Raw genomic sequence first — 27,195 nt, 5'->3', positions numbered from 1 at the left:
TCATCAACTCAGTCTTTGCTTTAAAGAAGCGCAATCGTTCAATTTTCGCTTCCAAACTTTACCTCGTGTTTTACTTTTTTAATCCAAACTCGACTCGGAGATCGATTCGCTACGATTTATTTTTCGTTCGATAAAACTGAAACACAAAAGCTGTATGTTTATTTTATGCAAATTGTGAATCCTTGAAAGAAACTTCTAATTATAATTCTCTCTCTCTCTCTCTCTTTTTTTTTATCCTTTTTTCTTCACGCCACACTGCTTCTCGATCAACTCTCCTTCTATTAATCTAAATTCCCATAAGAATCTTTGCAACGTGCAATCAACGTGTTTTACATCCTCGCATTCTTTTTCTTTTTCTCCTTTTCTCCTCCTCCGAGCTCGAGAGCTTAAACCTTAATCTTCGAGAACAGGATGGATCTAGAAGATGGATCAGAAATTGCTCCTCGATCGAGTTTTCTATAGGGGCGCGCATCGATATATTTTCTGCAAGGTTAAGTCGTGGCGTATTTCGCAGAACAGACTTCAAATCTTCGACTTGCAGAGTAATTTTCGATTACTATTGGTCGATCGTTAGTCGATCGATAAAAGGCGAGGGTTAACGAGGGCCGAGTTTCAATAGCGAGAAACTTTAGGCCAGAAGTACTATTTAAACGGTAGTAAATTTACTCTCTCTATTTTGCGGTACAACTGCGTAATTGCGATTCGTTGAATGAGAAATAATCGCACAATGGCAGAGGCCATTGATGAAAGATGTGGATTAGAGCTAAAGTTTTTTTCTTGAAAAAGAAGAGAAATTCTTTGGTTAAATAATGAATTCGGTGGATTTTTATATTTAATAAATAATAGTTTAAAATTACACATTCTGTGTGTGTGTGTATAAAAAACTTTCTTTCAAAAGTTCCTTTTTAATACGAGTGTTTAACTTTTCTTGTTTTTTTTTTCTTTTTTCGCGAACACCAGGTGGCTAGTCTCGTATAATCGTATGCGAAAGTTTGTGTTTCCTTGACATATTTCGAATATGATGAATTTTCACGTGATATAAAGTATTATTTAAAATCTCGTACACGAAAAGAAAATCTAAAATAAGTCTAAAATATAGAAACAAGGATTTTGAATAGATATGGTAAAACTTCGTATATTTGAACATGCCAGGATGTAGTTCTTTATTTTATTTTTTTTTTCTTTTAGTTCAAATTTAAATATGATTCAAAGTATGATAACTTATAAAGAAATATAGTATACGTATGTAATATGTATGATAATCCATATAACGAACGAGATATTCATTTTTGATCGAGAATTTAATAAATTTACTATATAAAAATTAAAATTATCCGATGTTCTTAACCGTTTTGAATAATAACACACTTTAAGTTTTATAGCTCTCATTTTTCCCCCTTAAAGTAAATTAACCGTGTTTGATTTGATATCTCCAGAACTTTTAATAAAATTCCTGAACTTGGTATATTTTTAATTATTTTTTTTTTTTTAAAGAAGGTTCAAAAAGCAAATTCTCACTTATTTTTAATTTTACACGAAATTAGGCAAATTAAAGAGAAATGGTAGTTAGTTTTTCCGACGATTTCCTAGAGTTTCTAAAAGTACATGGAAATCGTAATTGTAGTTGAGAGAGCAGTTTAAAATAAATGGGCAGAAAGTTTATTAATGGGGTTGAAGATTTGTGTAGTCAAACTTTAGTGAAAAATTCGGTAATCTCTATTATCCCTTAGCGAGCATTATACATACGAAGGTGGCTTACACACGGCTTAATTTTAGTAACGGTGTAATTCTAACTTTATACGTATGGACGTTAGAAAGTTTATAGATTTTTCGATACATCGAACTTGTCTCTCCAGGGGTTGTGATGCGCATGAAAATGCCCTGCAACGCGCCATTAACTTTAAGAGTAAATACAAAAGTTATATCGCATGTAATGGCTTTGCTTTTACGAAAGATTTGTTTTCTAATTAATTACGTTCTGTAATATATTTGAAAGCGTTTTATTTCATTATTATTTTTTTTTAATACAATATCAACGCCTACTTTTGATCATTTTATATTCACTACTCGTTAATTATTTAAAATAATTCATATAAATATATGGCAAATTATTATGAACACGAGAACAATTAATTTATTAGTATCTGCTTTTCAAGCATTTAAACTCTATTGATTATTTAGCTCGTGCACTGTCCTTGAGTCCATTCGAGTATATATGAAATTTCATTGCACGTTCAATTGTTATTTGCGAAATTAGAGTTTAAAAAATATATTGTACGTGCTACATTAGGAATGAATAAATTTAAAATTTTTTCAAAATTTATATATTCCATTTGGAACATTGACAAAATTTAATTCCTTTCTCATTCAATTATTTAAAATTGAATATGTCGTAATATCTTGACGATATTTTTATTAGAATTATTAGAAAGATATTGAAAATTTTTAACCCCCCTAACTCGACAATTAAAAACTATGCGAAAAGTTAATAGCATTAATTTGCGAAAACAAAATTTTCAGGAGCAGTATCGATTTTACTTTCGGACGTTCTCGTGTCTGATTAAAAACGTTCATTTCCACTTTGAAAAAGGAACTCTGTAAGCAAAAAGAGAGAGAAAGAGAGGGAAAGAAAGAAGAGTCAGCTGGTTCGCCACGTTCTATTTCGAAAGAGAAGTTACAGTGAAATTCAAGTTTTATCTGGATCAAGTATCGAGCTGCCTTAGTTTTCTCCCATTTTGATAACGAAATAGGCGAATTCAAGATAAAAATCCCTATCATTCAAAGTTGGAAAATCTTTCCCCTTTTCTCCTTTCGTTTGTTGTAATCCTCTGGAGATATCTTTGTTTCAATTCGACGTCGATGAATCTCCCTCTGTCTTGTTTCGATTGATCCTGTCCCTTTGGTATATTATACTTTATCGCGCCAATGTACTTTGATAACTGGAACGAAGCTCTCGTGGTTTCACGTGTACGTTCGACGATTCGAGAATCTCTTCTCTCTCTGTGAAACGTCGATTACAAGGAAGAATCGTTGTTGAGAATATTCTAAATAAAAATTTGTATCGAAATATAATAGACGTTTCTTGGTCTAAGTATTTGTCTAAGATTTGCTTCTACTTTTTCGAAATTGTTAGAAATTGTTTTTCATCTTGTAGAATAGGCAGCGCGATTGGAGAAAATATTTGAAATTAAAATTTTATAAAGATATTTATTGGTATGGTATAAAAAATTGTGAAAAATATGGCTTACCTCGTGCCCTCGGTTTGGTCAACAATTTCAAAACGATATTGTCGTAAGCCGCATCTTTCGCAACGCCAGAATCTTTCACCAATTTTTCCTTGATAGCTATGCATATGTTTCTTTTACCTAGCAATTCTTCCAGCTCTTCGAACGCCTGTAATCAAACGAACAACATTCTCACAATCACCTAGAATTTTTATTTCTTCGTAATTATGCTCACGATCGATGAACAAATGAATCTTAAATCGTGAAACGAGGTAAATGCGAATTCGTGTTCGGATAATGACCAAATCAGATTAATTTCGATGCCGGCTTTTCTCCGTTTAGATTAGAATCATAACTTTCCCCAGCGTTATCCAAACTCAATATCACGATCACCAAATTTCAAATTCCATTTTCTCGAGACGATAAACAATAATCGTTTACAAACATTTATCGTAAATCGGCGTGAAATTATACCACGTTTACACGTAATCTCTCATTTAATTGCACGAAGACAGCCCATGTGATCGATTCGGGCAAGGTTTTCACCGATTCCTATCTCGTTATTCATCGCTGCATACATATGCAACAGATAAAAAAAAAAAAGAAAAAAAAGAAAAGAGCAAACACGCGGAACGGTAATTTACATCGTTTCGATCTCTTTCCCTTCGTTTCGAATCTCTTTTTAACGGCAACGATAATGCACACGCGAGGATAAGCATTATGTTGAAATAAAATATTCGGCGTGAATGTGTCGTATAGTCGAAGAAAAAGGAAAAAAAAAAAAAAGAAAGAAAAATGAGAAAATGCCAGAAGGTTTCTATAGACACGGGAGCTAAAGTTGGAAGATAGGGGAAGAAAGCAGAAATCAGTGTCGTTAAAGATTCGAGAGAATTATTAGACCTAGCGTGTCCTCGTCGCATTGTGCGCCATTTATACATGTTCCATCATCCCATTTCACATCTAGAGACGTAACAGCCTTTTACTCTTTCTTCCCCCGCCCCCTCCTCCTCCCCTCTCTTTTTCTTCCTTCTCCTTTTTCCCTACTTTTATGCACCGGCAATTTTCTTCCAAATCACAGACCGGGAAACGAGGTTTCCATGATTTCGTTGGCCGTCTGGAATCAACGAACGTTTTATATATATTCACACAGCATTTTATGTGATAATTTCTCCGTTTCACGATAATGGAAAATATCTATAGATTATCCATTTTTATTTCGTTGAATAATATCCATCTTTCAAAAAAGGTGCGATTTAATACAATTAGATTAGATTTGTGCCGGATATTCATATCGATGTAATTTATGTTAATTCAAATGGATTTACATTAAGGAAAAAGAAAAAGAGAATTGAATTAATTAGAGGGTGAAACACGGTGTGAATAATGGTTAAGCGTTGAATAAATCCTCGTAAGAGGAATGCACTTACTTCCTAGGTAATCTTCCACGACGCTAAATTTATTCCGAGTATGCGGTTTTCGCAAGTTCGTACATTATCACGCTCCTACTTCAGCATCAGTTATGACGATCGTGCAATGCAATAAGGCGAAATGAAACGTAGATAACGCGATGCACGAAACGAATTTAATATATTATACGACAAAGAAATACCTCGGATGGATATTCTCCTCGTCTTTTATTCCAATTTAGAAACAAGCTGGGACGGCCCCCGCTTATTTGACCCGATTTTTCTTAAATCGATCCTTCGAAGCAACGATATTTCGCCTGTAAGGGAACAACCGGCACATCGGTTGCACGGAGATTAATGAGAAAACGTTATTGCAGAAACGTGACTCGCCAAACTTTTTCGCGTAATTCCCTCCTTCCTAACGTCTTAATACGTAACAGCCGTGGACCCATCGAGATTTCGCGTTATTCTCAGACCAGCCACTCACACACGTGGAACGTGCACATCCTCGAAAAACGCTTTTTCTAAGGATGGATCAGTTCGTAAACTGTGTTGCGGACAACGAATAACGTTCGCGAACATCGAGCTGTTGGTTGGCGAACGAAAATCGCGCACGTTTTGACGAAAGTTTCTGGGAGAGGATCAATTTCATTTTCATGGGACACGCATAATAGGGTGATAAACTGAGAGAAATAGAAATGATAGGGTGTTTTATATCGAGTGCACGCGTACAGTGAAAGGAGAAGCGGACGCGTGGATCAAAGGATGGTAAATTGTATTTTTAGGCTAACGATATTTGATTAAGTTTTATAGAAAAAAATATAATGGTATTCTCACTAGTATTTCTTTTTCTAAAATTTCGTTTGTTAATGCAATTATTAATTAATAAATCGCACTGTTTCATGCGTGAAAGTGAATGATAAAACAATGGTAATAATAAATTGTAACTTTAAGTTGACAAAAAACCGTTAGATTAAAATTCTGTTTGTATTCGGTACTATAAAAAATTTGGTAATTAATTTTTTCGTTACATATAATAATTACGAATCCCATTGTATCGTATTTAAAACAGAAAGAGAAAAGAGATATATGGAGGAATAGGATATAAAATAATGGTAATAAAATTAGAAAAAAATTTTTCAAATAAAAATATATCGTTCTCGAATACGAATAATTTGGCGAGGATAGCGTGTTTCATTTCATTTTTTTCTTGTTCCAATTTTATGGTACTTATGAATTCCATTATCTCGTGGGTAGAGTAGAATGCACAGAGAGGAATGCATCCTGTATTCTTAACAAAGAATTTTTTCAACTGGGATGTATGTGTAAATAGGAAGAAAAAAAAAAAGTATGCCTGTGTCATTTTTAAATCAATATCTAGGTCAATGGCGCTGCATTGGTCCTATCCATTGTTCTGTAACGACAGAACACGTTATGATAGATTTACAAGCAAAGTATGAAGTACAGTTTGATACACATAAGTAAGATAAATTAAAACAGAGATTAAAGGATTGTGAAATATTTTAATATCTTTGAAATCGATTTATTATTTTTCGTTGAACGAAAATTTTCCATCCTTTCAATTTTCATTCAAAATATCATTACATTTTGATGTCTAATTTATAAGCATTTAAATAAAGCATTTCTCTTTTTTTACATTTAATGATCAATTTTATCAAATTTGATTAAAATTAGCATATATCACAGTCATCTATGTTTCCTTTCCTGAAATTTTATTCGCGAAAACTAATTATACAAACTATCCCAAAAATGTGGAAGCAATCGATCAATTGAAATTCTAATTTCCAACCAACGTTTTCCTTTGTAAAAACTTTCGTTATGAAGCTTTGTCAACGAATAATATTGGCCAATTTGTTACATTCAGTAGACTTTTCTTTGACGCATGTTGCTTGAACTCGTCAGTGTTATGTACTCACCGTCTTGATCAGTTGTCTGTGCATTCTGTGGTTAACCGGCGTTTTTCGTCAAAGAAAATTTTTGCGAAGGAAAATGTTGATTGAAATTATTCCAGACAATTTTCAATCAACCGATGTTTTCACATTTTTGGGACACTGTGTATATAAACTCTAAATCTGACAAGTTTAATTTCCGTCATCACGTGTCTCGCACACACACATGTGAAAGAATAAAAGTACCTTTCAAGATGTGATTGATCTTATTTTAAAAATAAGTCGAATTCACGTCACACGAATACGGAATAATCTATCACGATCTGTCAAGATTTAACTCGAAACATGCAATTCTTATCGTTCCACGATCGCGTTGTATATTCGTGGACCTTCCATTGTTTTCAATGGAATACGCATAATAACGGACACGTAACAAACTCCTTCGTTTTTGATCTGAAGGGAAATTTCAATTTTCCCGTATATTCGCGTGACGTATATACGTAAAAGCCAATTTCATACTACTGCAGACGTCTGGTTATTACGGCCACGCTTTGAGCGAACAATGAAAGCACAAGAGATAGATTGTTGCTTAAAATAAGAGAAACCTCTATCGTGCTACACCCAATATTTATCAGTCTCGAAATTTCATTGTCGTTGTATATAATATCTGTGATCGAGTCTGATATTTTTATGATGTACGAGACTATCGTTTAATAAACGATATCATCCTTGTCTTTCGTCACCTCGTTACCTTTCCTACGTTTCATTCCGGATTCGATGCGAAGAGTTTACATTTTTCTTGACGTAAGATCACGTGACACGTGAATGGTAATTGGAACACTTTCGAGATACCACGGTCATTAATCTTCTTTTCCAACGTGGTAACGTTAACTATCGTGATATCAAGGGTCAGATAGACCGGCATATTGTTGACATCGTGGCTTTGTGCTGGAAAGTTTCTTTCTTTTTTTTCTACAATAAAAATAAGTCCCTTTAATCTTGAAATGTTTAATTCGACGTTTAAAGTCAAGGCTTTTGAACCTTGGAACCTTGGAAGGATGGAGGATTTGCAACCTTGGGCTTTTTGAAATGGATGCGTTTTAATCTCGAGAGAGGGGAGAATTTTCAAAATTTGAATACCTCGAAGGTCTCGGTTTCCGAATAAGCTTCTTAAATCAGAATTTTGATTTCCAACTTTCGATGTGGTTTGGCGGCTTTAAATCTTGAGATCAATGTTGGAGCTTCTTAAGCCTGAACTCTTCCATCATAAACTTCTTCCGTGTCAAAGTTTTTTGACACGGAGAATTCTTAAGTGTTCTCAAACTTAAGTTTTTGAGGTCAAAGGTTATCGTAACCTTCGAATAAATTATTCCAGCATTCGTCCAACGGGAAATTTAAAATTTCCCCCCGAAACAATTAGTTTTCTTTTCCCTTTCAAATTATTCAACAATTAAAATCTTTAATTACGATACGATAATTAATAATTAACTACATTTCATAATTATCGAGTGCAACTTCCCGATCATTTTGTTAATATCGATTGGTTCACAGTGACACGCGTTCATTTCAACGAATATATGCGAGTACACAAAATCGCATAATCAGCGTGGTGATGGTTGTTACGTAATCCTGAATTTCGAGAAAATTCTAATTAGGTGTCCGTCTGTTCTCCTTTTCTCTCTATTCAACCAGCTGTTGTGCAAAAAATCGCGAGATGGGCTACGCGCACGCGATTTAACGTGTCTTAGGATGAAGTATTCAACAGACTGCAATGAAAACCTCAGCCGGTTTGCTACTATTCTAATCGCTACTATTCTATGTTCATTCAGATGATGTAGTTGAGCACGAGAAATTTATTCGACGCCATTTCTCAAATTGAAACTCGTTGCTTAATACTTTAATCTGATCGAGAACCGATTTGTTTTCCAGCCGAATATAAAATTAATCGTAATTTGGTTGGCAGTTTCAAATTTTTTTGTGAGTAAAGGAAATGAAGACGAAAAATGGGAAATCTTATTATTTGGATTGTTTCTTTCGGGATATTATTATTTTTCCTTTTTCTCTAAATTGTCACCGTTTTTAACATTGTCGTCGTTGTTCCATGTTGTTTCACGGATAATGGGTGTAGGTAGTTTATTGTGTTTATTTTGATAACGATCGGAACACGAATGGAAAGATCTATCGATCGATTTGCCGTGTCTATGTCAACAGGGAGCCACGACGAGCAATTAAATCAAATCATTATATTGAAATTTTTCTAACTATGGAAATTCGGCAAACGTACAACAGTTAAAATTGCGAAATAGAAATTTCGCTCAGGAACGAAGCTTTCTTTTTTTGTAGAGCAACTCATACAAAACGTAAAATTTCCCAACGAAGTCTGTCTCTAAATCTTAAAATTCGTTTCGTTAAGAAATATCAACGTAGTTACTTTCGAGAGAATCGAACAAATTAATGAATCAGTCCAGCAGAAACTCGCTTGTTCCAACTTATAATTCTGATTTTCTCGCTTAAATGTATTTCCACACACACACACACACACACACACACACACATTACTTTATGGCTGGATATGCGTTATTATTTTTTCATCATCGTAATCCCTCGCGTGTATATCCCTCTTTAAAAACCAGACCGATTATTTCTTCTCGTTATTTCTTTTCTGCGATTTTAATCAAGCTTATAAGTAACACAGATATCTCTATTTTTTCCCCTCTCCCTTTCCTTCATCAGAAATCCTTTGGCATAGATTAAAATCACGGCAGAACGGACTCGTCGTCCCAACGAGTTCATTGATATTGAAATTCGGCTACGATTGATTTCGATCGATAATGCGTAACGGCCTAACATCGAATCGTTTATTTACACGGGTGCATGCGCCGGTAATTTACACTGGCCTTGCTTGTTAATTTCGTTGTCGTGACATTCTAATGAGATGTTGAACCGATTTGCTTTATGCACGCGCGCCTCGCTCGTTTCGTGATCACGAACGCGATTCTCCAAGATGTCCTGCAAGCGATACGGTCATCGTTCGTCACTCCCCTCTCTTATCTACTGTTTTCTTTCGCGCGACGAATTAATTTAAGATGTATTATACGCGCGTACAATAATTTTTTCTCCATTTTTCATTTCGCTGGAGAAATTTTATTCCCTTCTTATTTCCCTACTTCACTTTTCGTTCACGATTTTTAATTATTTAAACATCGATTTATTTAATGTTATCGTGATTTAAAATTAGATTTCGTTTGAAGCGATTTTATCGATTTTATGAAGGGGGCAAGCTATCGAATGCTCACTCGAAAGAATTTATAACATATTTCTCCTTACGCTTCGATGGTCACTGGTTTTTCCTGGAAATATTAAAAATAGTGAAATCATTTGGAGTGAAATTTATTCTTTTCGAGATGTTAGTTGAAATTGTTAATGAATATTCGTTGTAACCTTATGATGCATTTATTGATAAATCCATTCGATAAATGTAATCGTAAAAACAGATATTTTTTTATATAATTTTAAAGAGAAAAAAATGATCGAAGAGAAAATTGTCATTTTTCAACATTCAACAAGAATCAATTGCGATTTACCAATTTAAATTTAGATCCAATTCCAATTCTTAGAACCTTTATTCTTTGATCAATCTTTTTCAAGAATGAACATATTCCAATAAAGTAATCCAACTTATTAATTTATTTATATCCAATTCCAATCTGAAAAGCGCATTCGTCCCTTGGAATCATTAATCAGAATCATTTTCCAAGTTTCTAAGAAGAAGAAGAAGAAGAAAAAAAAAAAAAGAAAAAACACAAGTATTGGAAATCGTTATCCAGTTTTTAAATTTGCTGTCGTTGCAAAGAAAATTTATGCAAATCTGTTCACGGACCTTTAGACGGGGAGATGGAAATAATTTCCGAAAATAACTCTATCCGTCAGCCGTTTGCTGTGGTTTTAATTACGGCCGATTAGCATAGCGGCGGTGACAGTGGGGCGGTAGTTGGTCGTGGACAGGAAACGTGACGCGAGACCGGAAGAGGGGAGTCCGAAAATAAATTCGTTGAAAAGCTGGAACCGTGGCGGGTTGTTATTTTAAACAAGGTGGCCGAAACAGAAAGAACCTGAGTGCTTTCCAGGGAGTTGTTTCGATTACGCAGATGTCGAGTAAACGAGACACAGTTGTAGTTTCGGGGGTTGTCGTCGAAATATTGGGTGAATTGTGATTTCGTGGACTTTAGATTAATGCAGATTAATGCGACAACCAGTCCAATGTCGTCGAAAATCTTCCTCTTAGATAAATGTTTCTTCATTTTTGTTGATATGAAAAAAAAAAAAAAAGGAAATGAAGTCGCAAGTGGAAAGAAAAATTATTCGATTGTTTTTGGAAAAAATTATTAATTGTCGCTTTCTTTTGGATAAAGAAATAAAATAAGTTATATTACGATTATATATATTTTATATATTTGGAAGAAACAATTTGCCAATTACAAAAATTGAAAAATTCGTTCGACAACAATATCGAACTTTCGCGCGAAGAATGTAGGGAATTTTGATTCATTTATTTAAAAACGAAAGGGTATTACGATGCGTCTGATGGAATCTGTTGTACGCGGCGGTGGAATACGAATTTTCTGGAATGGATAGATAGTTGCAGTGGTGATCGCATTGTCGGTTAAATGCATTGTTTCAAAACCGTAGTGCGGTCGTATCGATCAACTGTCCGTTTCAAATTTCACACGGACGAGATCGCATTTTTCACGCGTATCACCGATTTACCCCTATTCTCATCGATGTGTCCCTGTTAATCCATCACACTTCCCCATTGTTGGCTACGTATAAATCCAATAATTATCTTCACGCATTTCGTGTGTCGTTTCATCCACATAGAAACAACAATGGATATTTCGCATATTTACGTGTCGACAATTTGATAAAAAATATCGAAAAAAATATAAAAGCAAAATATTTATTTCTATTAACCGTTTAAATCAAATGATTTTTTTTTTGCGCATTCATACGATCAGCTTAAAATTAACGAGAACTTTTTTTTAAAAAATAAAAATGCATTACATATATATGGAAATTTCGAAAGTAACTCGAATTTTGAATATAAACTCACCTTTATTCCGTAATTGCTCTCTTCGTATATGATAGACACGTAACTCCATTTCATTTTCATCACGATCTCCACCATTGCTTTTACTTGATAATGATCACTGGGTATAGTGCGCGTGAAATATTCGAATCGTTGTTTGTTGGAAAGTTCTGGACTGGTAGAGAAGAATGAGACCTGAAAACGGATGAAAAGTTTCTTGGTTAGTTGGAAAGAAGTATTAAGTAAATCTTAGCGTTTCTTCTCAATCAATTCCAATTAGTATCATTCTCATCGATTTATACTTTTGAATTTATTGAAGCTTGTTGTTATTTTAAAATTCCTTGAAAAACATATTTCGATATTTAAATTAATTTGTTTTTCGTTAATTTTGAAAAAAGTCATTTATTCCTTTTTTCCCCTGTTTCTCGCGTTGTATCAAATATTTCTATGGAAAGTGTACTCAAGAGAAGTTACATATGCATATCGTGTTACGAGTTCGTTAACATAGCGCAAATAGAACTAATTTCTGCCACATTTACGAATACATTTGACTACAATTAAGCGTTAGTAATTCATTTCACGATTTTTCTAACAACATACGATTTTATATACATCAAGTTGTAATTTCTTTTTACACGATTTCCAAGAATATAACACGTATAAAAAAAATTAAAATATTTCTATGTTTTTTCACGTTGTATGAATGAGAGTAAAAGAAGACTATAAAGTTTTCTGTATATCTTTTATAAAAATAACTTGTAAATATCGAATTTTCTCTCATAATTGTCGACAATTTACGTTATAAATCATAGAATAAAATGTTAATGGTGTATTATTATACAGCGTATAATGAATTTAATCAATGTGTAAAATTATATTTGAAATTATGCCGTTGAAATTATTGAAGAGTCGTATTTATTTGTTGGGAATAATTATGATAATTTACGAAGAATTTTAGCGTGGATGTAAACAAAATTTTGAAGATGGAACAAGAGAAAAAAATTAAAAATTAAATATCTGAATTATTTATTAGCGAGAGAAATTTTCTCTAAAATCTTTTCATATCAGTTTTTATCTTTTAAAATTATAATCATTATGCTTTTGTATCATAAAACCAATTTAGACCTCATAAAACCGAAATAATTCCACCATTTCCATTTCCAATTTCAAACTGATTAAATTGTCTTGAAATTTCATTTCTTGTTTCATCTTCCAATTTTCTCGATAACTTTATAAAACAACCATTTTTTCTTCTCCATTTTCCATCTTGTTTCCAACTTATCCCATTTTCAAATCGAATTAATTTAAAAAATCGAATCTTTATTATTATTTCCAATTTTTTTAATAATAATCTTCAACAATCATTTTCTTTAATTTTCAAACTCGTTTTCTCCGAATAATTTTCATTTACGGTTGAAAATTTCCTTCATTCTATATTTCTCTTGCTCGAAATCTCAACGATCAAGGCTAGTGCATTTTCAACTCGTCGTCACCACGATTTCTCCTATTTATTTCGCTCGAATGGATGGAAGGACAAAGAACTTTCGTTGTGTATCAATATGCTCGACGAGTTCTGTGGTGAAGATGAGTTTATGTAGCGAGAAACGAGCCCGCGTTATCTCCGCGTTACGCCGAGAGCAGCTTCTTCTCTCCACCACGTTGCACGCCATTTTATCCACCGCCGCGTCTCGCGTCTTACAACCTTTGTTAAATCCGTATAGGATGAGCCAAATATATTTATCAACCTGCTTCAGACACCTTTTTAGAACGGTTGTTAACTGCTCTCTCGTTCCGATTACTCGATATTTGAGAAATACGCCTCTCTGCGATATTTTCTAGCTGGGGGGATATGCGTTTACTCGAGGGTGAAATTTTTTGAAATTTGCTCCCGAGTATTTTTCGCAAGTAGGATAGATAGATGGATGCATCCAGAGAGGGTGTGTTTTTTCGAGAGTAATTTTTACTTTCAATGTTTATTAACAAAAAATTGTTAGTGAAAGCAAATTCTCTCGAGAATTTTACTCTCAAACGTGCTCCTATCTTTACACTCTTGCTCGTAAATTGCGAGGCATCGGTGAAAAGGAAAGAAAAGAGAAAAGTTTCGAATTGAAAATTTATTTATACATTTCGTTATATAAAGAGCGAATTAATTAACGAAAAACTGGAAATATATAATGAATTTTTAAATTACAGAGTTAATATTCCGAATATTATAGTTTAAAAATTGTAAATCAGATTGTTGTTTCGTTAATGCACCATTTTTCTGAAATGGAAACGATATTCATCCGGGAGAATGATTTTTGAAACACTGTTTTGAATCTATGGGAAGCTTTTGTTTCGAGATGCGAAGAAGATTCGAAAGCGATCGATCCGTTTATTCCGTTTTTATCGAGGTATCTGGCCTGCAATTTCGCGCGGTTTGGGCGCAGCCGGTCCGTTTCAATTAACGATAACATCATTTACTCGCTTCACAAAGGGATTTGCAATTTCGCATTGACCACGAGATGAGACTGCCGGCGGAAAATCCAAAAAACGTTCGCAACATAAGGCCAACCGAATTCATTAAAGTAATGAAAGTGGAACAATGGGAAGGGGAAAGCGTCGAACGTTCTCCTGAATTTCTCCTCTAACGAAAACATTGCTCGCTCCATATAAATTTGCCGTTCCAACAGAATTTAATATTATTCCCTTAATTGATTGAGCAAGAATGAACGTTTGTGTCGTAAGAGGAAAATGAATCTCTGTAATTCGTGCGCTGATTCTTTGCGTCTTAGCATTGAATGTTTTTAAACATTTTACGCGTTCGTATCGGATGGATCAGAACCGTTAGAACCGTCCTCTTTCGTCATTTATCTCATCTTTCTTCTCTCATCTTTGCTCTAACCTCCTCTCTGAGAACGAAGAGGGAAAGAGATCGAGGAGCGAAAGGAAAAATGGACGTGGGAAGATTGAAGAAGAGCCCGCAAAAATTGATTTCAAAGACCAAAGAAAAAAAAAAAGGAAAAATAGGAAAGAAATCCTCAAAGATAAAACCTCGAAAAAAAAAAGTTTGAAAAGAAATGCAAAGAAATGGAATTAAATCATTTATCAAAAAAGTTGGATTCTTTCGCGTATATGAAACGTCTCACAAAGATATATCTATTCGAAAAGAAGAGAAGGTTTCAGGTATTATTTTTCAATAAAGATTAATTGAATAAAAGTATTCTCAATTTTAAGTTGCTTCCATTTAGATACAATCGAATTAGACAAACAAAAATTTGAGTTAATCAAATATTTTCAAATAAATAATAATACGTTTTTGTAAACTAAATTAATCGCTTGTTTATTACACTAAATTATCGACTAGCATTGAAATCATACGATCATTTCTATGTCGAATCGTGTTCCAAATGAATTGACTAGATCGCTCGTATAATCTAAAAGTATCCGATAAAGCCACTGATTGGCCAATAGTGCGGTGAGTGTTTGCCATTTGCTTGCCGTTCCTGAATTAGTCATTGCGATTCGCGTTACCAGTCTCGCCGCTTCATTATTCGTCCACCTTCTCCCGTCACTTCTATTTCGATTCATCAAGCCCATCTCTTTTTCATTTCTAAATTTTTCCTCACCATTTCGCTTCATTCCTTGAAAAACTGAACTGAACATTGAGAAATAATCTTTTTTTCCCTCGTAATTAATAATTTCTCAATTTCAAAATTTTCAATAATTTTCGCCATGTATTGTTTTATTTTATTCGCAATAACAATGCGATGCTTTCGCAAATGATATCATTTTTATCCTCAAATATTTATTAATATCTTCCGTTTTTCATTATATTTCGTTATATCAAATATTCATTATATATTTCATTATTTCATTTTTCATCGAAATATAATTTCACTCGGTCTCGTTAAGAGTACAAAGAACAATGGGACGCCCCAATGCGAATAAATTATAATTTTTTATTTTATTCAAAAGCAAATCCAGAATCCAATTTATTAATATCTTTTGCTAATTTTCAAAATTATTTCGAAAATTTAATAATTTCTCTGGAAACGTAATTTTCCTGGCAATCAAAGCAAAGAGGGGGTGGAAGAGGGAACGCTCGCGAATATTTCCGATCCAGTCATTCTTATTCGCGTCAGAGGTTGAATTCCAATTCAACCAGACGGTTTTCCGAGAATATATCTAGCCGTGATAAAACTGCTATCAACGCAGGTCGAGGCGTGAATATGATAAAAGAGGAATTGTAATGATCTATGGCGCGAGCTACGTGAATGGAAACTTTTGATACGAATATCGAGACACGGTATTCGTGGAGATAAAGAGGCGCGCGCAAAAAAAAAAAAAAAAAAATTCACTTCCCATGCTTTCCATCTACTCTCTCTTCCTTTTTTTCACAGATTTTTCACAGAAAGTATGGAGGATCGTTTCTCTGATCCATTTTCCAGTTTATTATACCGTGTTCGGCATTATATGTATTTGTTTCTCTCCTCGTTAATACGGTTATACACGTGGAATAAATATAGTTTCATCGAATGGAACATCAGTTTCGACTAACTTGGAGACAAGTAAATAGTTCGAGGTTAAACTTGCGCTAAAAGTGCGCGACGAGCGTCGTTAGAGAGTTCGTTTTTAATCAAAGAATTTAAAAAGCGTTTAGAAAAACGGAGACGTCATTGCGTGAAATCGTTTTAAACGTGGCGCACAAAAGGCTACCGCTATCCTACGTTTTAATCGCTTAATACAATAATCCTTCAACGAAACGCGAATAATTTTTTTAATCCTTTTGTATTTTCTCGCTGAAAAATGGCGATTTCGAATGGCTTTGCCTTTGTGTTACAATTATAATTTCGATAAAAATAATTATTAATAATTATTAACCATTGGAAATAGATTTCAATCATCGAATTTATAATATTCCATTAGAATAATCGATCAATTTAACATCGGCGTTTTTTAATTTTTTAAAAGGATGAAAAATTAATAACAACGATCTATTAAAAATCTCAGGATCTTTTACTTGTCCTCCACTCTCTCGACCATTGCTCGCGATAATCGTCCCTTAACTTTTTCTCCCCGGTGAAACCAGAAATGACTAATCTAATTTTTTCCCCCTTTCATATCGTTTCTTTCCTCTTTGTCATCTGTGGTATCATGGCCAGCTTTTGATTCCATTCTCCCATTTCGATGCTTTTATCTTTATAAACTGTCAACAGGAAAATAAAAAAGTTTATATACTCGCGCGAAAACAACTTGGCCATCATTTGTCTCTAACGACTTGTTCTTTTTCTTCCTCTCGCCTCGTTTCGATCCCCTACCGATCCCCTACAATTCTTTAAATGCAATCTATCATGATTCTTTAATCTCCTTTCCATGCTTTTCAATTGTTTCTTCTCCTCCCCCAAGTCTCGAGAATGAATGGTTGCAATTATCGATCTGTCGTGGTATATTTCGTTAATTGTCGATTCCCTCGGCGATCGTGCCACTTTCCAACGCGATATTTACTTAAGATTTTTTTTCAATAGCGTTCGTAGCAAGGAAATTCTTTCATTTCGAGATTCAACGCAATCAAGCGTTTATTTATATATCGTCGGATTTATTCCCTGCGGAGTGTTTCGTTAACGAACCAGCGCCTATTATTAATTGCTAATTTAATTTGGCCAATTTCGTTTGTGTACGAAACGATCGCGGTTAGTTTAACGGGATATTGTTTATTCAATATACTCGTCGAGAATTGTATAGTTGGTTATTGCTTAGAATCGATAACGGGAATCGATAACTGATTCGATGGCTTCGAGAATGATAAATAAACTCATGCGTGTAAACATATTTTCTTTCTTTTTTATTTCTCACGTTGGAACCTCGTTTCGATATATTTTTCCGGTAATTTCACGTGGAATCATTTTTCCTTATGGATTTTATTAAAATTTCCCAACCGACGAGATGACGTTTATTTAATCGTAAATTTTCTACTAATTTAATATTGTCTCCTAGTTTTTTTTTTTTTTTATTATTTCCACGTGCCAATCTGCTTGATGTAATCGTGTTAGGAGGGGACAAAAACAACCCCATGGGGGGTTGACGTTTATGAGTAAAGTTGAAATTAAAATTTGCCTCGGTTTATGTTTAATATTCGATGAAGAAGACATTTTTTCTTCCTTGTTCATTCGAGAATGCGAGAAAATCCCTTAAGATGTGTGTGCAGATCTTTACTTATGTAATTAAAAAATTGTAATTATATTATTTATCTAGTCAGAGATTAAGTAATATAATAGAATAGTAGAGCATTTGTGGACAATGAATATTTTTCTAATGTCTGATCATTGGGGAGGGTAGATTGTATATGCATTGTGGTAATCGCTATCTGTCTGTACAATTCGATGGATAGCAATAGCTGCGAAATTATTGTTTGATCAATTGGCTCCCTGATGAGATTGACTTGTACGTTATCTCGAGAGGTCGATATTCATGCTCTCGATATTAGAGTAACACATTTTTGATTAACGTGCGATGCGTTTTTACAGGTGCTGATACGTTCGAGTCGACATACACGCGTCAACGACCAGCCAATGATCTGTGACCGTAAGTGACACAAAATTAAATCTTTACGATGCGATCTTTACATTACAGAATTTTTAAATTCCCTTGCTTTTTTTTTTAATCGAAAAAAATCACGCTATAAATTCTGCTGAATATCTCATTAATGAGGATCTTGATGGTATTTTCGTGCTTACCTCTTGAAAGATAATGAAATATTATGCGCAATTTGTATTCAGTAACCTATAGTTTTCCAGTTTGAAAGTGAAGTTGAAGTTGTAATTAAAGTTTGATGCAAGTAAAGTTCGTCTTGGCTGAACTTGATCCGTAATCCATATAATAGCAAGTATGACTCAAGGCAAAAGGTTAATTACTACTTTTTAATGTTTTAAACGTTGTACAGTCATAATAATATCCAGATACATAATCAATGATAATAAGAATTATTCTTTTTGAATTTTGAATTTTTTCCATTTTATAGCGTGACATTTTCGAACTTATTTTAAATTATTAGAGATTGTCGTAGAATTTAAGTAGAACGAGTTTCGTCTGATGGTCAGACATAAAATGATCAAAATTTTTGAGTAAAATTTACGTAAAGTAATTTATTTTTATACATAAATATCGATACGTGAATGAATGAGATTAGAACGATTCCGGAGATTACGTATTCAATATGTACAGCAGAATACGAACTATCGTAGATCGGATGTCACATATGTGCATCAATATTGAATCGTGATTTCACGTTGTTCGAAGGCTTACCTATAAAATATTTATTGTATTTTAAAACCGATGCCACTGTGTACAGAACAATAGAGCAATTACATCGGCAGTCGGTCGATGCTGATACCGTATTTGTCTATTGGCTTTGTGATTATCGATCGTGTTTGCACAGCCAGCCAATAGAAATTGTCATATTTGCGCCACAATGATATATAATAAATCGTTCCTTTTTCCCATAATAAACGACGAAAGTTTAATTTATCACATCGAGTATAATTACGTCAAAGATTAATTGTTCTAAATGTGTACTAAAGTGATTAAATTCATGATAAAATTATTAATTTTCATATTTTATGTGTGCAAAGCATTCGCACGCTCATTGCTCGAAATACCTATTTGAATTGCAGATCGTAATTAATCGTGTTTAGCGGTATCAAGATCTGGTCTATGTTGGTTTGATATTCGATTATATCCTGGCATTAACCGGCTTCGCAATGCAGTAATAGTTTATAGTTCGAGAAATTTGTTATTCTCACCGGATTTGTACACCTTCTGTAAGTTGTACGTCTCGTTGTATATAGAACAGTTTGATCACATTTCGTTAAATGGTACTCGCGATAATATCCGGCGAAATTGGAAATCTGCATAGATTATCACTTAACGTGGATAATGGATACCATTGATACATTTCGAATGATCGTCGAGTCGAATAAAATGAATTCGATATCTTTTAATTTATCAAAAGACACGCGTTTCTCTCTCTCTTTCTTTTTCAATTATTCAATTATCGAGGAACTCGGGATAAGGAGGAGGAAAAATTTGAGAAGTGGAGCGAGCGTTGAATATTTATATTAAAAAACGCAACGAAGGAAGAAGGAAGAAAAAAGCGGAGCAATTTCAATTACCGATTTGTAAAGAAGCCGATTAGCAACGTTCTATCTACAAACAAGAGTTTCAATCGTCTAAATGGATATTCTAGCGTTCCGTATTACTTACAGACGCAGTTTAAAGGGGATCGAAAGGAGGGAGAAACCGGGGGAAAGTTCTACTATTCTGTCAGTTAATTAACCGTTAATTTTCACCACCGTCCGACCGAAACAAGAACATTCTACTTAACCGCACTACCTACTTTCCAACTTCTCGTTTCTCGTTCTCCCACCGCTGTCTCGCGACGTCGAACAAAACACTGTTTTCCCTTCCCTTCCCGTCGCGCTAATTAAAACGATTCGATCCGAAGTTTGGGGAGGGAACAAGTTATGCGCTCGCAACTTTTATAAGTCGACGTAACGAGCGCGATACGAGCATCTTCCTTTTACGTACGCGTGAGTGGTAGGCCAAGTTTGTTAGGGAAAGTTGGCTCCAGCTTTGAGGTCAAGCGCGCCAGTTTAATAACAAACTTAAATCTGTCAAAAGCGGCAAGTTTGCGTCATCCTTTTGCGCTGGCCTCTCGTATTGCGCGAGAGCGGAAAGGGGGAAAGTAGACGTGTCGATAAATTCTTGCGAGTTGAGAATTTTCCTAACTTCGTCTCATCTTTCCGGAAACGCTACACTCATCGAGCTTTTCCTTATCTTCGCCTTACCTTCTCGAACGAATACTCTTCCTTTTGTAAAAGAGAGAGAGAAAAAAAAAATTAAATCCTGCTTTGCTTCATTTTGGAAAATTTTCAAGACTTTCAAAGGTCTCGCTACGCTTATTACGTCTTCCTCGCGTTAATTCGGCGAAGATAAAATTCTCTTCTTTTTTTTGAAAAAAATTAAATCTTCCAAATTCTGAATATTTTGGAAAATTTTAAAGATATGGCTACCTATCAATTTTTCCTTTATCTTTACATTTGTCGAAGATGAAATTCTCTTCTTCTTTTTTTTGAAAAAAATTAAATCTTCCAAATTCTGAATATTTTGGAAAATTTTAAAGATATGGCTACCTATCAATTTTTCCTTTATCTTTACATTTGTCGAAGATGAAATTCTCTTTTTCGTAGAAAAGTTAATTTCTACGTTTTTTTCGAGAAATTTGAAAAAGAAGATTAGCTCTTCTTAAAAATGCGAAATGGCGAGTTTTACGAGATAGGAGCTCTTAAATGGATCGTTCAAGGGTTGATTTATATTTGCTTCGAAACATCCTTCGTTTTTTTTTTTTTTTTTTCACAGCGGGATTCATTCTTCATTCTCAAAGCTTCATTCGGAAGGTACGAGGTTTCCACGAGTTTTGCGAGTCTTTCTTTCGAAGAAAGACAGCGGACTGTCAGAAATTACGAGGCGAAATTAAATCCCCGCAGTCTTTTCCTGGATTTACATCACGACTGATCCACCTCTTTTGCAAATCTTCGCGAGATCTTCTTAAAATTTCATGCTTTGGGGAGCTTCATAGTCCAGAAATCTGTCGGGTGTCGAGGTTCAACATAGAAGTTGCCGAGTTTCTTCGTATTATTCCCTTATTCTCTTCGAGTTTTGATTTATCGAAGTGGATATTCTTCACGTTAAATTTTTTCGTTGCTCTTCCTTGGAATCTTTCACGTTGTACGCTTTGTTGTTCCTTTGCTCGAATAAAATCGAGATTTCTAATATAATTCTAATATAGCGACGTATAATAAAGGAAGATAATTGAAAAATTTCCATCGTTTACGATTTCTTTAATTTTAAATTTCGAACATTCTTGCATCGTGAGAGAAACGGCGATTAAACTTGGTGATTGATGAACTCGACTCGACTTTATTACAGTTTGGCAAAACACATTGTCGTTCGATCCTCATCATTCGTCCCCCATCTATTGAAAATTCCTCCACCGCTATGAGTACACCTTCAGTATTTATTCACTCTTCCTCTTCGTTTCTTATTAGATCGAGATTTATCGAGCGAATCTTCCCATTTCATTCCAATATACCAAAATTCAATCGATCGTTTTACCTTTATTTAATTCCTCTAATTCGATCCAAACCGCTGGGATCGCGACGAAAGGAAACTTCTCGTTGTTTCACCAAAAAGAATAACGACGCGCTCATTGCTCGCGAATTTATAATACAATATATTCTTTCTATCGTCGCGAAACAAATTGTCTACAAATACTGCAACAATGATCCTTTCGAAAAAAGGACGATTTCACGCGCAAACGTCGCAATTAAACTCGAGCTGGAATAACGGAAAGCGGGCCGGTTGAATAACGATTAAACAAACATCGTCTGTCGCCGTAATTAGTAGAGCCGACCGCTTTTGTCGTGCGAAAAATACACGACGGGTTTCGTAAAAATGGAGGGGGGGGAGGGGCAATTATGCGTCCATGTAAACGTTCCATTGTTCGTGTATATTCGCCTTTTAGCTGACCGGCCAATTGTTATTAGCATAGCGACAGATATTTCATTGTTGCGAAAAAAAGAGTGAAAAAAAAAAAAAGGAAAGAAAAGAAAGGAGGTGGAAAATAAAGAGGCGGACCGATTAAGTGGTACGAGAGAAAAGTGGGTTGGTCGTGGTATATCTATGGCTCGTGTCCATTCTCAAGGGGAGAGGAAGAAAGAAGGGAGGAGCCGGATGACTCTGAAAAGAACGAAGTGGATCAGAGGAATCCGGTGACACCGGTCGGATTAACGAAGAATGAAAAGGGATTCGGAAATTTTCGTTCTTTGCCCGATCCATTTCTCACTCTTGGAGAGGCCTAATAGACATGTTTATGCTTCTGGCTTGTTTATGGGCCTACTCCGCGCTAATACGGATTTATCAATTTCGCGTTCTTCGCTTTGTAATCGGGGATCTGGAAATAATTTTCACTCGACGATGAAAATTATCCTTCTCCGTACTTATCATTTTCTAATGTATCAGAATAATTTGCCGTTTGTTCAATATTCTGATTAGAAAGGCAATTCTAAAAATTATTCTCGAAATTTAATTTAATTTTGGACAAATTTTTAATCGTTCGCCCTGTGAGAAAGAAATAAAGCGAAATAACTTTTTCTTCCTGTAAGATGTAATTAACAGTATCCGAATATACTTGGAAAGATCGAAAATAAATCAGCTTTCCTAGAATTCACTGGGTCGAGATATATTCCAGTTCGTTTGTTAAATAATTATCATCGGTTGAAACCATTGGCTGCGAATTATTTATGCGAAGCGCTACTAATAAGATTTTCGCGTATAAGAATAACTGTGGTAGAAGAAGAAGGGAACAAAAGGAACGCACAATTGCGAAATCTCGTGCATTACGGTTGATCCAGATCTTTTTAAGATTCGTTTAACGCGTGGATCTTAATTCCCCTTTCCCCCCCCTCCCCTCCCCTCTCTTCTCTCTGGGATATCGCGAAAGAAACGTAGCGAGGAGAGGTCACGTGAAGCAGTTACGTTGGCTCGATTAATACGACTCGTGCTCGAAAGATGCGTAGGGACGACGAGGAGTAATATAAAACTCGGAAGACTTAACGGGTTATATTTTAAAATCCACTGCAACCGTACAGGTTGATTAATGTTGCTCGCTGCAGTACGAATTTCCACGCTGTTTTGCATACCATTCCTATAAATAGTCCTTCTCGAATACGCGAAGAAAGAATAGGATGGAATTTCTGGATTTTTTCGCGGTATTTGGTATAAATTTTTAAATTTATTCCCGTGGATCGTTAGAAGAAATATACGCGAGCAAAGAGTTTTGAATAATATCGATGCTCGAGTAAAACTGTTATCCGAATTTTGAATATTGGCGAAGTTGGGGACAATTTGAATAGAAGTTTGAATACTTTCGACGTTCGTTTGTTATCTCGTCGAGAACTCGTAATCGTGGGAAAGAAGGCATCGGGTCTTGGGTTTTAAGGCAAAGTTAAAGAAATTTATGGTCGAATTTCGAAGAGGAGAGATCCTCTTATCTTTATCTTCTTCTAAAATTTCCTCGTGTCATGTTTCTCATCTTTCTTCTTACAAGAAACACATCTATTGTTTGCAAATGATCGAAATGAATGGAATTGAGAGAAGTTTTTAATAACCGATATAAAGGTTCTTTAATGCAATATTCATCGCAATATGCTCTATGAAGCATAGCACACGATATTTCAATGAATCGATATGTTTTCGCAAGACAGTTTTTCAATTTATCAGAACTTGGCTCAGAACTTTTCATAAATGCCAAACGAAATTTATCGTCAGAAAAATAGAAGAAGAAGAAGACGATCGCGTGCACTTTCTTCCAAACACCCAATTCTCAATGAGATTCCGCTAAATAACAACATACGAATCGCAATGTTGCAAATAATATTTCAAGATACTCGTTGAAAGCTTGTGCTCGTCGAAAGAGGAAAAATCATGTTCCAACAATCAATTTCAAAATTTTTTTTTTTTCATTCTTTCCATCATGTTCATCAAATTTATCAGTGTAACGACGTGACGCCGAGCTGCGTCGATGCCACACGAGGGGCGCAGTATCGATTTTTATCGGCGGTGACGCGAAACATGGCCCCCAGAAAATCCACCCGATCGAATGGCTCTCCCTCTCTCTCGAGTGAATCTTTAAATTGATTCCTCTGCGAATAACCTTCAGCCGAGCAATTCTCGTGTGACACAATGACCCAGTCGAGCGTTTCGTCGCCTCAATGAAATATTAGACCCGCCTCGTAGAAAATTAATCCAGACACGTAACCTTATCCTCGAACCGCCGCCACACGTTTTCCGCGTTTAAACCGCTTTGAGTCGATCGAGGGCTCGCGATATCCGATGATTTGGAAAAGTGGGTCGAAACGCAGTTGGATACGATGAAAATGAATTATTTCATTTTTCGCTCTCGATGAAATGATCGAGAAGGGAATTTCTTCGTTCGCCAGGATTTAATTGGTAAAATTGAAGAATTCTGGAAAATGAGTACGGTTTCCTTTGGAAAGAAATATTCACAAATTGTCTCCCTCTATCGGATTTTTATCTAAGATTCAGGGAAAAGATGGTCCATTAAACTTTGACGCATCAGCCCCCTTCGGTCTCTCATCTTCTGTTACTTTCTCTTCCGAATTCTCTAGATGTGTATAGGATCTCAAAGAGATCTCTTGTTCATGGACGAGCATTGGAAGCAAAGAGGCGAATGTAAGAACAAAGAAAACGTATTTAAAATCGTTCTAATTGCGAGATAGGCTCATCTTGCGCCACGATGAATTTTCATTTTACAAAGGTAAAGATTACAAAGGTTCTTCGACCGGGATACTCCGGCCTGAATACTCGTTTCAGTTCTTCCTTCTCCCTGCGAAATTCCGAAGAAAAGAATCGCTCTTCCTGTTCTCGATTCTATCCCCGAACAACCGAGGTTTTTGCGGGTGTTGTTAACTTCTACAGAGACGAAAGATACTTTGAGTACAACGTATGCTCCAAAGTATAATGCTCCTTGGCTGGGATGAAAAGTGTAGAGAGAAAAGTGGCCACGAGGAAGAAATATGGCTGGGTCTCGTAAATGGATGACGTTAATTTTACGCTGGATTATTATTGTTGGGAACAGATGCGACAGGTTATGAGATTGGGTTTCGTATGTTTTGATAAAGAGATGTGTGATAAGGATAAGCTTTTCTTTTCGCGTAAATTGTTTTTTAATAAGTGAACTTTTTTCTTATTGCAATTAATTTTGTGTTCTGATATACAAATATCTGCTGAAGTTTGATGAAAAGATCATTGGAATATGTATAGATTTATACGATCTTGTACAAATAATGCGATCTTTTTGTCGTTTCTCGAATTCGAAAAGCAGTTCAGTGAATTTGTCAAGCTTCTTTCGATTCCCCACAGGTAAGTTAAAAATAAGATGCGTCAATTTGCAGAAAAGTTTCTCGTTCGATCAAATATTCTTTGAAGATTAAACATTTCATTGATCGAATCCCGTAAGGAGATTTCACGATTGAATAGTTTCAAATGAGGTGAACGATACAATCTTTGAACTTTGAACTACTTGCATTTTTTAAGAATCCAACTTGCTAAGTCTTTAATATTGTTCGTCCCGAGGGAGAAGCGAAATTTTTTTGTGCCGTTCCTTTATTAAATTCTAATTTCTTTTTTTCTTTTTATCGTCCTTACATTCGACGTAGCAGAGAAAAAAACAGAACAAGGAGAACTTGATGGATAAGAAAAAGAATGCGATAGAAAATGATAAACTCTCGAGGGATGATTTTTGAAAAAGAAAATTTTCTCTCGCCTCGAATGGAAGAACGAGGACGTAGGGAATAACTCGAGGATTATATTTTTCAATCAGTTGTGCATAATTTTCCAAACACAAATATTCAGAAATTACATTGGCCAAAAATATTATTTGTGAGTTTCGTTTCGTAAATTTAATTGCATAGAGAAGATTTGTTTCGTTGAGAAGATACGAACATTTGTGATTTGTGTACGAGTCTTAAGTTCACTGTTTAAAATTGTAATACAAAATTGACATAGATACCTGCGGTATTCGAAAAAGTCGAAGAAGGTTTGCCACTTGGATGGATGTGACTGAGCTCGCTGCTCCAACGACTCCGCTGATAACTTTTCGCACGGCAGTTTTATTGCAATGATCCTCGGCACCGTCTATATTGCTTATCGATCCTGAAACACAATTCGTACACGTGATATTAATTTTCCGATTAAACACAAGATTTTTCCATATATTTTATCTTTCTCGGAATGGAGCTTGTGTAATTACATTACACAAAATGTAAATGTAAAATGATATAAATGTAAATTTTAGTTTCTGTACACGCGAATGATAAACAACGTTACAATGTTGGCTGGGTCTTAACTTTCGACTTTTCTTATCAAAGAATACGTTCAATTGTTTCGTAGATTTTTAAAGGTGCTACATCAAATTTCGGTCTCCCCCCCCCCCCTTGAATTCCAATCAAGTGATTTACATTCGAAAGAAGATGGATTATGCAAACTCGGTTCATTGAAAATTCATCAGAAAAATGTATCTTTGTACGTACGCGAAATGTAGAAAGGAAAATCTTTTTGTTCCTCCCTAATGCTATCTAAATATATTTTTCATTGTCGAATACAGTCACATTCAAACGATAATATTAAGAGTCTCGTTCAATATACATTGGTAGTTAATTCTACAATATGATAATAAAACAAAAAAGAAAAAAAAGAAAGAAAATAACCCAATGTTAAGGAAAAGAAAAATAAAAGATAGATCTTTAAAAATGCATTACCTTTTAAATTGATTGATCTGTAATTAATTTTCAAATCATAGAATTTTTCGTGCAATCTTTAAGGCCAATGGCATTATTTTATTTATCCTAAAGAATATAATTTTCCATTTTTATTAATTCTTAATAAATTTCATTCTGAAAGGGTAAAATAATGACATCAAAATTTACATTTATGTTCGTTTGTTTTCTTTT

General features: G+C 34.8%; 1 protein-coding gene across 3 annotated transcripts in view; it reads right to left on the bottom strand.

Annotated features, from left to right (window-relative positions):
- Glurb (metabotropic glutamate receptor B) overlaps positions 1-27,195 on the bottom strand; it is a 128,100-nt gene that overhangs the window by 7,749 nt on the left and 93,156 nt on the right. For all 3 annotated transcript variants that reach the window (XM_031917115.2, XM_086914473.1, XM_086914474.1), the window contains 3 exons: positions 26,256-26,398; positions 11,651-11,821; positions 3,249-3,393 (listed from right to left, as the gene is read on the bottom strand). In XM_031917115.2, the coding sequence (XP_031772975.2) occupies positions 3,249-3,393; positions 11,651-11,821; positions 26,256-26,398 (459 nt within the window). The remainder of the gene's footprint in view (positions 1-3,248; positions 3,394-11,650; positions 11,822-26,255; positions 26,399-27,195) is intronic.

The sequence above is a fragment of the Apis florea genome, unplaced genomic scaffold (assembly GCF_048593485.1).
Source record: "Apis florea isolate Af1SG1 unplaced genomic scaffold, ASM4859348v1 contig_3587_pilon, whole genome shotgun sequence".
In the NCBI taxonomy this organism is placed as follows: domain Eukaryota; kingdom Metazoa; phylum Arthropoda; class Insecta; order Hymenoptera; family Apidae; genus Apis; species Apis florea.
This window is presented reverse-complemented; position numbering and strand designations above follow the sequence as displayed.